At 41.7% G+C, this 13,086-nt stretch overlaps 1 protein-coding gene across 1 annotated transcript in view; it reads right to left on the bottom strand.

The window, feature by feature from the left end:
• Positions 1 to 1,529: 1,529 nt before the first annotated feature.
• LOC134459526 (complement C1q-like protein 2) overlaps positions 1,530 to 13,086 on the bottom strand; it is a 24,392-nt gene continuing 12,835 nt past the window's right edge. The window contains exons 2-4 of the mRNA XM_063211889.1: positions 6,788 to 6,933; positions 2,138 to 2,272; positions 1,530 to 2,057 (exon numbers count right to left, since the gene is read on the bottom strand). Coding sequence (XP_063067959.1) covers positions 1,765 to 2,057; positions 2,138 to 2,272; positions 6,788 to 6,933 — 574 coding nt within the window. The 3' untranslated portion in view covers positions 1,530 to 1,764. The remainder of the gene's footprint in view (positions 2,058 to 2,137; positions 2,273 to 6,787; positions 6,934 to 13,086) is intronic.

Genomic DNA, 13,086 nt, shown 5'->3' with positions numbered 1-13,086 from the left:
CCACCCACCCCCAACCCAATCTCACTCCCAACAAACTTCAAAACTTGAGAGCCCTGTTGGGGGCATTAGTAACATTCTGGACCATCTGCAGTGGTTTTAGCACACAAGAAGGTAGACCTGCTAGAAGGTTTTCACAACAAAGAAGGCTTATAGGTGTATTATGATTGTATTTACAGCTTTTTTCAGTTGCTAACAAGCGTTTGTCCAGCCATTTAACGCATTTTCAAAACTCTTCACACAATTAGCAATACATCAGTCATTTCATGCCATTTTCACACAATTTGCAGTCAGTAAACACATTACATACAAGATATGCCTTTTAACAAAGCTGTAGATTATTTTTGTATTATGTAAAATTGCTAACACACAGCATCCCGCAACCAAAGATACAGCACAAATGCCCCTCCCTCAGCTCAGTTCAAAAACAATATACCTCAGCTGATTGACTAATACATTAATAATTGCCCAATTGGGTAAATAGGACCAAACAACTGATCATAATAAAGCTTAGATTTAGACACTTACAAAAGGAAGCTTTTTTAGAATTTTTTGGTAGTAGAAGAGAATGTCTGGACGAGGAAGGCTGAGGTGCTGGATATTTTTATATGTGGATATTTTTTCTCCTGGTTGCATTGGTTTTGTATTGGTTTTGGCCTTCCGTTTCCACGTAGCAGATATTTAAAATCCAGGTGTAAAAAGCAGGAGAAAAAAATATCCTATTCAGGGCGCTGAAACACATTTGTTACAATGGAGGATTTATTTTTATCCACATGTTGCGTTTACACCTGAACAGGAGAAAAAATACCCTGCTAAAATATAACCTGCTACGTGGAAACAGCACCTAAGACTGTGTGTAAAATCTGTTTAAATGAAAATAATCAAAGCTCAGCCATTTGTCTAAACACCCCTGGCATATTTTGCTTTAATATGTTTTATTATGCTTCATTTTTTCCTGTTTTTCTGAGAGCGTATGGATTTATGAAGCTTGTTTTTTATTAACTTAGTAACTTAATTAGTAACTTTTTAATTTTTATTGGATTGTGCTGAAGTTTGACTGTTGATTTTAGAGAATGTCAAATGATATGAAATTTCATTTATGGTGCTTTGAAGGGCATGAATTCAAAATTAAGAATCTTCTGAAGTTCCAAAATAATATTTGAGAAACACATAAAGCACTAAATCCCTCCCAATTTGAACTAAATGCGAATTCCCGGCGAATGCCCGGCTTTTTTTTACCCATTTTTACCAACATACGGCCATCTTACATAAGCAGCTCAACTGGGTGAAAACCGCCCCATCTGGCAACGCTGACACCAAAGTTGTCTCAGCTCTGACTTGGTCTCTTTCTAATCACACAGGCAAGCCCCCCCCCCAGTCGCTTCTTCTGGGTTTGTTTTCCAGATTCCAGTTGCTCATATCTCTCACAAGATCTGGCAACACTGGTGTGTGTGTGTGTGTGTGTGTGGTGTGTGTTGTGTAGACTATTTACTATATGCGAGACAGCTGATAACCTGACATTGATGCTGAGTCATTTTATTCAAGTGTCATTATATGGAGACAGAGTATAGGCATTACAGAGGAGGAGACACAGGTATACTACCTATTAGTCATTACAGAGAAACCCAGAACATTTTATTTGCAAACCCGGAACCATAGTATAGTGTTAATTTTGCATTCATCCAAAGGAGGAAAAAGAACTGCCCGTGTTTTTACTTTAAGAGACACATTAGTATGTGGCCCGGGTTAAATGCATGCTGTTCGGATCTACATGGTGAAGAGCAGGAAGCCACTGAAGCTGTTGTAGTTCATGCCGTCATCGTAGACAGCTGTGTGGGCGTGGAGTTTCACGGAGACCTTGTCTCCGCTCTCCAAGGCGATCACTGCGGCGTTACTGCCCATGTCGTGGGGGTCTGACGACTTTTCGTCCCAGACGGACACCAGCTGCTCACCATTTTTCATCAGGCTCACAATCGATCTCACACCCTTAGGAAGAACCGAGTTGTTGAACGCAGAGAACCGGAAGTAGTACATTCCTTTGGCCTGCGCTGTGAACACACCTGTTGGAAAACGCAAACTCAATTAGATGAATCAGTTGTCTTGTCTCTATTTATCTCTTTCCCTTCATTGTGACACATACCTGTTGAAGGATTGTAACAACTGCCGGTGTTGGAGAAGACTCTCTGATACTTGAGAGTAGTGTCCACAGTGAAACGTCCAATGAGTCCAGCACCAGAGGTCATGAGAGCGGCAGAGAAGGCCACCCGAGGCTGACCTGAAAACATGAAACAACCACACAGTTGAGAATTTACCTGATATCATAAGACATATGTGATGCTCTGTTGGACAGAGTGATTTTCTCCTTCTCCTCCATGTATGGAGTCAGTGGGAGTGGTTCTCATCCATTAGTTGAGCAGTGGCACCTGTGCCTAGGTGGAGCTGCCCTCTATCTAAGAAGCGTCTATGATACTCATGAACGGTCATCCGGGTACTTTGCTCATAAATGTGCGTTACGCCCCTTTATGGGTGAAAACAAACCGAATGTCCCATCAACTTACATGCTACATCGGCTTGTCTAAATGAACACAGTCCATGCTTCAGCCACGGCTGTCTAGCTCTATTACTTGAACAGCCGGCAACACAACACGTTTTCAGCATGTTGCGCGTGAACAACGCTAGTCTACATGTCTGTATCTTTCGTTAATTAAACCTCAACATCACCAATTGACTTGCATGGGTTGTTTTCCCCCATAAATGGGCGTAACGCACATGGAAAACGTCACGCCATTCACGAGTATTCTGCTCTCTTTCTCGCTATGGGCCAGGCACTCCAGCTGCTTCACTCGTTGCGCTATTGTCAAGTCAAGTCAAGTCAAGTTTATTGTCAATTTCTTTACATGCACTGGTCATACAAAGAATTTGAAATTGCGTTTCTTGCTCTCCCATGCAGACATAGACTAATCTAGGTAAGGACATAGACAGTATAGACATAGACAGTACTCATACATGGACATAGACAGTATGGACGTAGACATTGCTCATACAGACATTTAAAGTGCAAGACTGGACAACAGAAGACTTGTAGAGAACATACATTAAGAGGAGGTATTTTGTTGTTCTTTTTTCTAAAAGTCCTTTATAGCGTTCTGACATAGTAATAGTAGCATTTGAAGAAATAAATAATTAAAAAAAGGTTTTTATTAAATACACCAGCAGCAGTATGTGTGTGTGTGTGTGTTTGTATGTGTTTTGTGTGCGTGTGTGCGTGTGTGTGTGTGTGTGTGTGTGTGTGTGCCTGTGTGTGTGTGTTTAGTGCAGGTAGAAAGTGCGGTGTGCGTCTGTGTGTGTGTACCTGTGTATGTGTGTGTGTGTGTGTGTGTGTGTGTGTGTGTATGTGTGTGAGTATGAGTTGTGTGTCAGTGTGTGTATGTTTGGGTTTAGTGCAGAAAGTGCAGTGTGCTTGTGTGTGTGTGTGTGTGTGTGTGTGATGTGTGTGTGTGTGTGTGTGTGTGTGTGTGTGTGTGTGTGTGTGTGTGTGTGTGTGTGTGTGTGTGTGTGTGTGTGTGTGTATGGTGTGTATGTTTTGAGTTAGTGCAGGTTGAAAGTTCAGTCACAGATGTAGTAGTGCAGGTGGAATGTTCAGTCGCAGATATGGTGGTGGGGATGAGGGGGGGGAGCGTTGTCAGTGGCCTGGCTGGCTAGAGGCTGACAGTGAAGGGGGAGTGGGTTGAGTGTTCAGTATCTTGATTGCTTGATGCATCGTGCTGCTTGCAAGCCTGGTGGTACGGGAACGGAGGCGCCTGTACCTCTTTCCAGAGGGCAGGAGGCTGAACAGTTTGTGTGCAGGGTGGCTTGTGTCTTTGATGATCATCAGTGCTTTTCGGGTGAGGCGTGCGGTGTAAATGTCCTGCAGGGAGGGGAGTGGTACTCCAATGATCTTCTTCGCTGTGTTCACAACACGCTGGAGTGTCTTCCTGTTTTTCTCCGTGCAGCTTCCTCCCCACACTGTGATGCAGCTGGACACGACGCTCTCTATGGTTCCTCTGTAGAATGTTGTCATGATGGAGGGTGTAGCACTTGCCTTCTTTAGTTTGCGCAAGAAGTAGAGACGCTGATGGGCCTTCTTCGCCAGTGATGTAGTGTTGGTGGTCCAAGAGAGGTCGTCGCTGATGTGCACTCCAAGGAACTTGGTGCTGCTCACTCTCTCCACAGCATCACCGTCGATGGTCAGTGGTGGCAGTTGTTTTTGGACCCTCTGAAAGTTGACAACAATCTCCTTGGTCTTGTTGACATTCAGCAGGAGGTTGTTGTCTTTGCACCATCTGGCCAGCAGGTCTACTTCTTCTCTGTAGTGGGTCTCATCGCCCTTAGTGATGAGGCCCACCAGTGTTGTATCATCCGCAAACTTCACTAGATGGTTAGTGCTGTGGGTCGTTGTGCAGTCATGTGTCAGCAGCGTGAACAGCAGGGGGCTGAGAACACAACCTTGCGGAGCCCCCGTGCTCAGGGTCAGGGTGCTTGAGGTGTTATTCCCTACCCGTACTGCTTGTGGTCTCTGCATCAGGAAGTCCAGCAGCCAGTTGCAGAGGGAGGTGCTGAAACCTAGTTTGTCCAGTTTTCTGATGAGTTGTTGTGGTATTATGGTATTGAATGCTGAGCTGAAGTCAATGAACAGCATTCTCACATATGAGTCTTTATTGTCCAAGTGGGTGAGGGCTGGATGGAGGGCAGAGCAGATTGCATCCTCCGTGGATCGCTTGGCTCGGTATGCGAACTGGTAGGGGTCCAGGGTGGGGGTAGGGTGGCTTTGATGTGTGACAGGACTAGCCGTTCGAAGCACTTCATGATTATGGGCGTCAGTGCTACAGGACGGTAGTCATTGAAGCATGATGGTGATGATTTCTTCGGCACGGGTATGATGGTAGCAGCTTTGAAAAGTGATGGGATGACTGCTTGCTCCAGAGAGATGTTAAAGATGTCTGTGAAGACATCCTTCAGCTCTTCTGCACAATCCTTCAACACTCGGCCAGGTATGTTGTCTGGGCCAGCTGCTTTGCGTGGGTTGATGGTGGCCAGTGTCCTCTTCACACTGGCAGAGGACAGGTACAGGGGTTGATCATGGGGGGGAGGGGGAGTTTTCTGTGGATGAGTGTCATTTTGTGCTTCAAAACGGGCAAAGAAACTGTTCAGGTCGTTTAGCAGAGAGGTGTTGTTGTCACAGCTTCGTGGTGCGGGCTTATAGTCCGTGATGGCCTGTATGCCCTGCCACAGGCTCTGTGCATCTCTGCTGTCTTTGAAGTGTGTGTCTATTTTGTCCGAGTATTCCTTTTTTGCTTTCCTGATGCCCTGGGACAGGTTTGCTCTTGCTGCTTTTAGGCCAGCTACGTCTCCTGCTCTGAAGGCTTTGTCTCTGGCCCTCAGCAGTCTGTGAACGTCTCCTGTGAACCATGGCTTCTGGTTGGCTCTGGTGGTGATGCGTTTTATTTCTGTAACATCATCAATGCATTTTGTGATGTAGGAGGTCACAGTGTCTGTGTACTCCTCAATGTCAATGTGGTTGCTGTGGGTGGCAGCTGTTTTGAACATGTCCCAATCTGTGGTTTCAAAGCAGTCTTGTAGTCGTGACACGGCTCCCTCTGGCCATTTTCTCACCTCCTTCAGAGCTGGTTTGGTGAGTTTTACCTTTTGTCTGTAGGCTGGCAGTAGCAGAATCGTTAGGTGGTCTGATAGGCCGATGTGGGGGATGGGCTTTGCCTTGTATGCTCCTTGTTTTGGGGTATAAACAAAGTCCAGGGTGTTTTGTCCTCTTGTTGGAAAGTTAACATGTTGGTGAAATTTTGGAAGAACTGTTTTGAGATTTCCGTGGTTGAAATCTCCCATGACCACTGTGAAGGCATCTGGGTGTGCATCTTGTTGTTCACTGATTCCCCGATGCAGCTCGTTCAGTGCCTCGCTTCTGGCGCTGGTGGTATTGCTAGGAGCGAGGTAAACTGCGACCAGTAGAATGGCGGATATTTCTCTTGGTAGATAGAAGGGTCGGCACTTGATGATCATGAACTCCACTAGTGGAGAGTTACATATTGATTATGTAACAACATGCAGCACCCACTACACCATCCTCATCCAACACATGCCTGCATTACACTATTTGACAACTGATTTTCACCTCCGTGCAATTTAGATTTGATAATCACCCTGCTAAAAATAAATGCAAACAGTAGAACTGTTTGTGCACATCTCTGTCCATAGTTTTCTGCTGTGGTGTCTTTTAGATCAGTGGTGCTTAACCTTTTTTTCTGAACGCACCCCCTTAGCTGTTGCCAAGACAAGCTGCGCACCCCCATCCCAAATGTCTACACGTGTATACGCGCCAAAAAAAAAATGATTTCAGTGATGAATTACAATGATTCTTACTTTAGACATTAATCAATACTTTGATGAAATTACATGGGGACAAAAACATGTTTAAATTTGGTCTTAATTTGGCCTAATTATAATGGTTGGAAGCAGAATTTTGGTCACAACCTCAACACAAACAAAATTCCGCGCACCCCCTGAAATCTCTGGCGCACCCCCAGGGAGTGCCCGCACCCCAGGTTAAGAACCACTGTTTTAGATCCATCACACATAAACACATAGTTGAGAATTTACCTGGGGTCGACCTGGAAGCATGAAACATCCAATGAGGCACACTTCCATACACTTCAAGAGATACAGTAACTCTCTCTCTCTCACACACACATACACGCTCTCTCACACACACTTTCTCACACACACACAGAGTCAGTACCTCCAATAAGGCCTCTCAGCTCCTTCACATCCTTCTCGCTCTTCTTCAGTCTGGTCTCTAAGTGCTTCTCGTTCTCCTCCAGTCTGGTCACATCCTTCTCGTTCTTCTCCAGTCTGGTCTCCACATTCTTCTCGTTCTTCTCCACTCTGGTCTCAGTGGCGTTTTTAGCCCAAAATTACCACAGGGGCCTGACAGGGGCCCACATGTTTTGAGGGGGGCCCATGTACCTTATATTCTTCGACCATACTTTTGCCAAAATATCTGCCTTTTTCTAAACCCAGTATTGCCTAAAAAACCTGCAAAAACACATGCTTCAGCATCTGAAGCACATACTAAGCATGTAATTAATTGAATTAAAAGCTGCTTCATTTTGCATTATCACCCATTCATTCAGCTCTAACATACAAACTTTCTTCATTTACAAAAATGTTGAATTTCATGAGCCTAAAGCTACATCATGCAGCTCCTGGCACTACGGTCAATGATAGTATTTGGCACAGTATTTGGCATCAATGGGTTAACCAACTTACCAATTTCATATTTAATCTAACTGTTAAATCACAATGAGCTGCATGCCTTGTTTGAAATGTGCTATACCAATTATTATTATTATGGAAAAAATATAATGGCAAGAACATACAAACTAGGGATGGGCGGTTTTGAAAAAAAAAAAAGTGTATCACAGTTTTCTTGATGACAATTGGATCTGCACATTTTTAAAAAATATATATATAAGTGGCGATTTTCCCCCAAACCTTTCTAACGAAAAGACTGAAATTAAATTTAAAAATGAGATAAAATCATGAATTTAAATTAATCTCCATTTCTATTTGATCACTTTTTCATTTCAATAATATTTTTTATAATTAACAGTTTATATTTCCCTATCCAACAAAGTCTCAAATAAGAGAAAATGCAGCATTGCATAAAATACCCTAAAATCTCCACCACGGGGCATTCAGTCCCAGTAGTAGATATTTCAAGGAAGAAGGGTTAAATGATTATAAGCAGCTGCTATTTTCTCTGGCAGCTATTTTTGGCTTTTTTTCTAAGCCAGCCCAAAACAGCTTATTTCTCTTACACCTGGCAACACTAGTTGCTTATTTCACGTTCTACACCTGGCAACACTGGTTCCTAGGTCCGGCGTCCTGTTGCTTGCGCTTGACTAGTAGCGACAGAACAGTGGGAACAGAAACGAAACAGACTGAAGACACGGAAAATAAACGGATTTACTGACATTGTGTGAATATTTCCTTTGAATTAAAGGCCAAATCCAACGTAGAAGGTATTTTGTCCGGTGGTTTGTGTCATATGGCGATGCATTTCGCTCCTATTTTGCTCCCAAATCATTTCAAACAGCAATGTAGCAATGTTGTCTATCCATTGCATTTGTAAGCTAGGCTACGTTAGCCTATGACAAAACTCATAAGCAGCCTTAATAGCAGTGCTGCAGCACACACAGTTGGGATGGCAATTACCGTTATGAATCTGAGAACTGTTAATAATTAATAAAATAGCACCACATAGAATTGCCTTTTAACTCAGCCACATACAATAGCCTAAGTGCCCAAACCGAATGCATGCCACCATTCAACTAAACAACTATGTGAAAACAACTATGTGAAAGACTTGAAAAACTTGTTCACTATAGAACAAGGAAAGCAAACAATTACATCCCTATGAAATATAATCTTAAAGATGTATGACAGAGAGGCGGGCCCGCCTCCTCACTCAGTGCGGCCCGTAGATCAAACATAACTTGAAGTTAATGACCAGGATTTTTTAAACCACTAGTGAATCAATTATTTGTTATTATAATGTTGGCTAATAGAGAACACTCCTATTTCTTCCAAACAATAAGGACAGTCAGTGACCATCCAACTTCACTTCGCACTCTGCGAGTTGCTGTCAGGTCTGTGGTGTGGCCCTTCGACAGTGGCATTGGAAAATTGATCTCATGAAAGCTGCCCATCCCTGATTTATGACGACCTTATCTTGACAGGACAGTGTGAGAGGTGGACAGGAAGCGAATTGGGAGAGAGATGGGGAGGGGTCGGCAAAGGACCAGGGCCAGGAATTGAACCTAGGTCAGCCGCATGGCAGGCGAGCGCCCCACCGGTTGGCCACAGCAGGGCCTATGAGATCTAATATTACGCGTAAATTGCTGTGGTGTCATGAGGAGACGATCTCACAGTAGTTACATTTGTTTTCCTCCATCCAGTATGAGCAGACAGGTGACAAAATGGAAGAGAGCTTTATTTCATTTGTTATTTTTTAAAGATATTTTTGGTCTTTTACGACTTTATTGATGGTAGGATAGTGTGAGAGGGTGGACAGGAAGCGAATGGGGAGAGAAACAAGGAAGGGTCGGCAAAAGACCCGGGCGGGGAATTGAACCCGGGTCAGCCGCATGGTAGACGAGTGCCCTACTGGTTGGCCACGGCAGGGCCAGGGTAACTTTATTATAATCTTACAATAATAAATTAACAATTTTTGCTGAAGTATGTACTTTTTGCTTTAATTTACATCTCAGAGTTGATATAGATTTATTTATAGACATTCAGCTGTGTGTGTGTGTGTGTGTGTGTGTGTGTGTGTGTGTGTGTGTGTGTGTGTGTGTGTGTGTGTGTGTGTGTGTGTGTGTGTGTGTGTGTGTGTGTGTGTGTGTGTGTGTGTGTGTGTGTGTGTGTGTGTGTGTGTGTGTGTGTGTGAGTGAGTGTAACTGTACACGTCATTACCACTAAACAAATATGACTGCAACACAGCAACGCTTCACTTCAACTAGAGACCCTTATCCACACGTGCAGAACAACAATGTAAACGCACACACACACACACACACACACACACACACACACACACACACACACACACACACACACACACACACACACACACACACACACACACACACACACACACACACTCCTTGACATTTCATACAGGTTACAGTTTTTCTTGATCTCTTTGACACAGTTGTCACTCCAAAAAAGTGCATTTTCATAAATGTTAATGTACTGGTCCACCCAGAGAAACAGATTGTCACAACACAACATTTTGTGTGCAAAAGGCTCTTGTGTTCAGTTGTGTGTGCGTGTCTTTTCTTAGGTGAAATTGACAGTTGTCTAGGCAGTGTCAATAATGACTCTTCTTGATCAGGATGTAGTGTCCTGTAGATGTTTTGCACAAACATTGAGTTGGGTGTGTGTGTGTGTCTTTTCTTACGTAAAATTGACAGTACACTCTAAAAAGTACTGTGTCAGAAATGACACAAAATGTGTGTGCTCAGGGACAACACATTTGAATGTGTGTGCTAAGGGACAACACAGTTTGTGTCAATTGTTAGATGTGTGTAAGAAAGGGGTAATAATAGTGTAAGAACAAGGAATCAAAGAAATAAAAACTATTTTTGTGTAATGCCAAAGAGTTGGTAGAGCGCTACTAGTGTCCCTCAAAACCAACTGGTGCTCTTGGAAGGGGTTCAATGTTCAAAAAAGACAGAAGGAAAAAATGAAGGCCACAGCGCCGAAACGTGTTGGTGTTTTTTAATGCATTTGCCCCTTAAATAAAGTGCCTGGACCAAGGATTTTTTCCTTCTGTCTTTTTTATTTTTGTGTAATATTCAAACAGTCCTGGTTTGTGATTGAGTTTTTGGCTACATTGTAAATGTAAAACATACTTACGATAGGAATTATTACTCTAATTTTTTTACACAAAATGTGTCATACACAGGATTTTAACTGAATAATACACATGTTGTGTCATAATCCACACACTATGTGTTAAAATCACCTTAACACAATAAATGTGTCAAAAATAACACATTACTTCTTAGTGTGTATGCTAGGCAGTGTCAATAATGCCTTCTTGCAAAGAATATGATTGAGAATCAGAATGTTTGATGTACTTTTTGTTTTTATTTTTTTAAGAAAAAATTGCTAATGGCTGATACTGATATTACAGAAAATATGTGTTGCAGTACAAGACTCTACTAACATGACTTACAGTTTTTCTCGACCGCTTTGATGCAGTTGTCATTCCAAAAAGCACATTTCCATGACTGTTGCGTAACACACCAGGCTAACCAGATAAACAGATTGTCCAAACACTACATCTTGTGTGCAAAAGGCTCTTATATTTAATATTTAACTTTGTTTTCAGTCAATACACTCTGTTTTCAGTCAATACACATTACATAGCAGTGCACAAACACTACCAATCATTCATTACACTATGGCCAGAAAAATACAAACTACAGTATGGTTATCATTTTGACACAATTTACCACTGCTTAACACTGTCAATTACATAACTTGTATGCCAGTTCCATTGTTGTTTCTTTTACTTTAAAAATGAGAAAAGGTTGCGCCATGCATAGGTTGTTTATTATTACACTTCTATATATTGTGTATTGTAACAATAAAGAACCTATGTATGATGCGACCTTTTCTCATGTTTCAGTTTTACAATATTTTGGACAGCACTCTCAAAAGAAGAAACACTTGAAGAGTTCAAATGCAAAACCCCCTAACTCCATTTCTGAAGACCTGCACTTCTATATTTTTAGAGAACCCCGTTGTTGGTTTGGTTTACATTCATGTACTTGATAATACATATAAATAGTTATATTACATAAATAAAATAAAAATATATGCAATTTTGATAGCTTTGTATTAAATAAAAATGAATTAAGATTATTTTCTGAAATGGCACTTAGGGGGTTTTGCATCTGAACTCTTCACTTGTTGGGTGAAGCCTGCTCCAACCTTTGTTTCTTTTACTTAGCATGTGACTCTGCTTGATCTAGTGACTGAAAGACAGCAGGCCCAGTAAATACTTTGCACATAGATTTGAGTTCTGTGTGTATGTCTTTTCTTACAAAAAATTCACAATAGACTGGGCAGTATCACTAATGCCTTCCTGCAAAGAATTTGATAGAGAATCAGGATGCTTTAATGAAGAATTTTCTTTTTTTTATCAAAAAATTGCTGATGGCTGATAATGGTGCAGAAGATATGTGTAAAGTAAGATATATTGTTGCAGTACACTGGAATGTACAGGAATGTACGGAAATGACTAAAAGAACTTCATGCTGAGAACAAACATGTATGCATGTATGAAGACTGATGGCTAAATTAAGAATTTCTTGAGACGGGGTGTCAATAAGGTGCTCCAGTCCATTCAAACAACTGATAGTAGTTTCTAAAAGCCGGGAATAGATTTTTTTGTATGGTAATCAGAGCTTAAACAATGAAATTTGTACTAGGGTCATTTGACGGGACACTTTGGGACCCGACCGACAGATTTCAATCATACTTGATGTGCCTTTTTAGAAGCAAGGTAGCAATCCAGAACTGCATTTGTGTGAATCTGAAACCAACATTAAGGGAGAAACAGATTAGCAAAGGTTTACATATGAGGGTAGGACACTATTTAGCCTTGATACAGTGTAAGTCACAAAAATATGTCTGTGGTGTTGTTTGAAAGCTCTTTTCTTGCTCTAGAAATTACATTAACAACATGGAATACAACAACCTTCAGAATATGAATTATGATACATTGACAAATTAACAATTGAATTTCAAAAAAAGTTATATTCTAAAATGGATGGTTTCTTGTCTAAACGTAGCCTGTAAGGTCATGAACAACACCTGAAAATGCAGTTCTGGGTTTCTGCCTTGCTACTAAACAATCACACCAAGTATGATTGAAATCTGTGTCGGTTGGGTTCCAAAGTGTCTGATTTCATGTGACATGACCCACTACTTAAATAGCACATGCGTTATCTGTTAAGCAAAAACTGCTATATGAATGGAAAATGATTGTGCCAAGTCAACCAGGACATGTTAACTCATGCATAACGTGTCTTTTGCGCTGCTGAAATAATGAATGCCGACTTTGTGTCAGTCAGTTTATCAAATAGTGTTAAAGCGATCAAGTAAAACTGTTATAGAGGGAGAGAGGGACACACACACACCCACACACACACACACACACACACACACACACACACACACACACACACACACACACACACACACACACACACACACACACACACACACACACACACACACACACACCAGTGCTTGACACTAACTTTTTCGCTTACCAGCCATTTTGGCTAGTGGTTTTCCTGATTCACTAGCCATTGGGCCTTTTCACTAGCCATACTTTTCTTAACCATCATAGCAGCTTTAATGAATTATATAATAGGCTGTAGGCCCTAATATGTAATGTAGGCTAAACTAATATAATATAATATAATATAATATAATATAATATAATATAATATAATA

Source organism: Engraulis encrasicolus, chromosome 12 (genome assembly GCF_034702125.1).
Source record: "Engraulis encrasicolus isolate BLACKSEA-1 chromosome 12, IST_EnEncr_1.0, whole genome shotgun sequence".
NCBI lineage: Eukaryota > Metazoa > Chordata > Actinopteri > Clupeiformes > Engraulidae > Engraulis > Engraulis encrasicolus.
The sequence above is the reverse complement of the archived record's forward strand: the minus strand, read 5'-3'. Positions and strand labels throughout refer to the sequence as shown.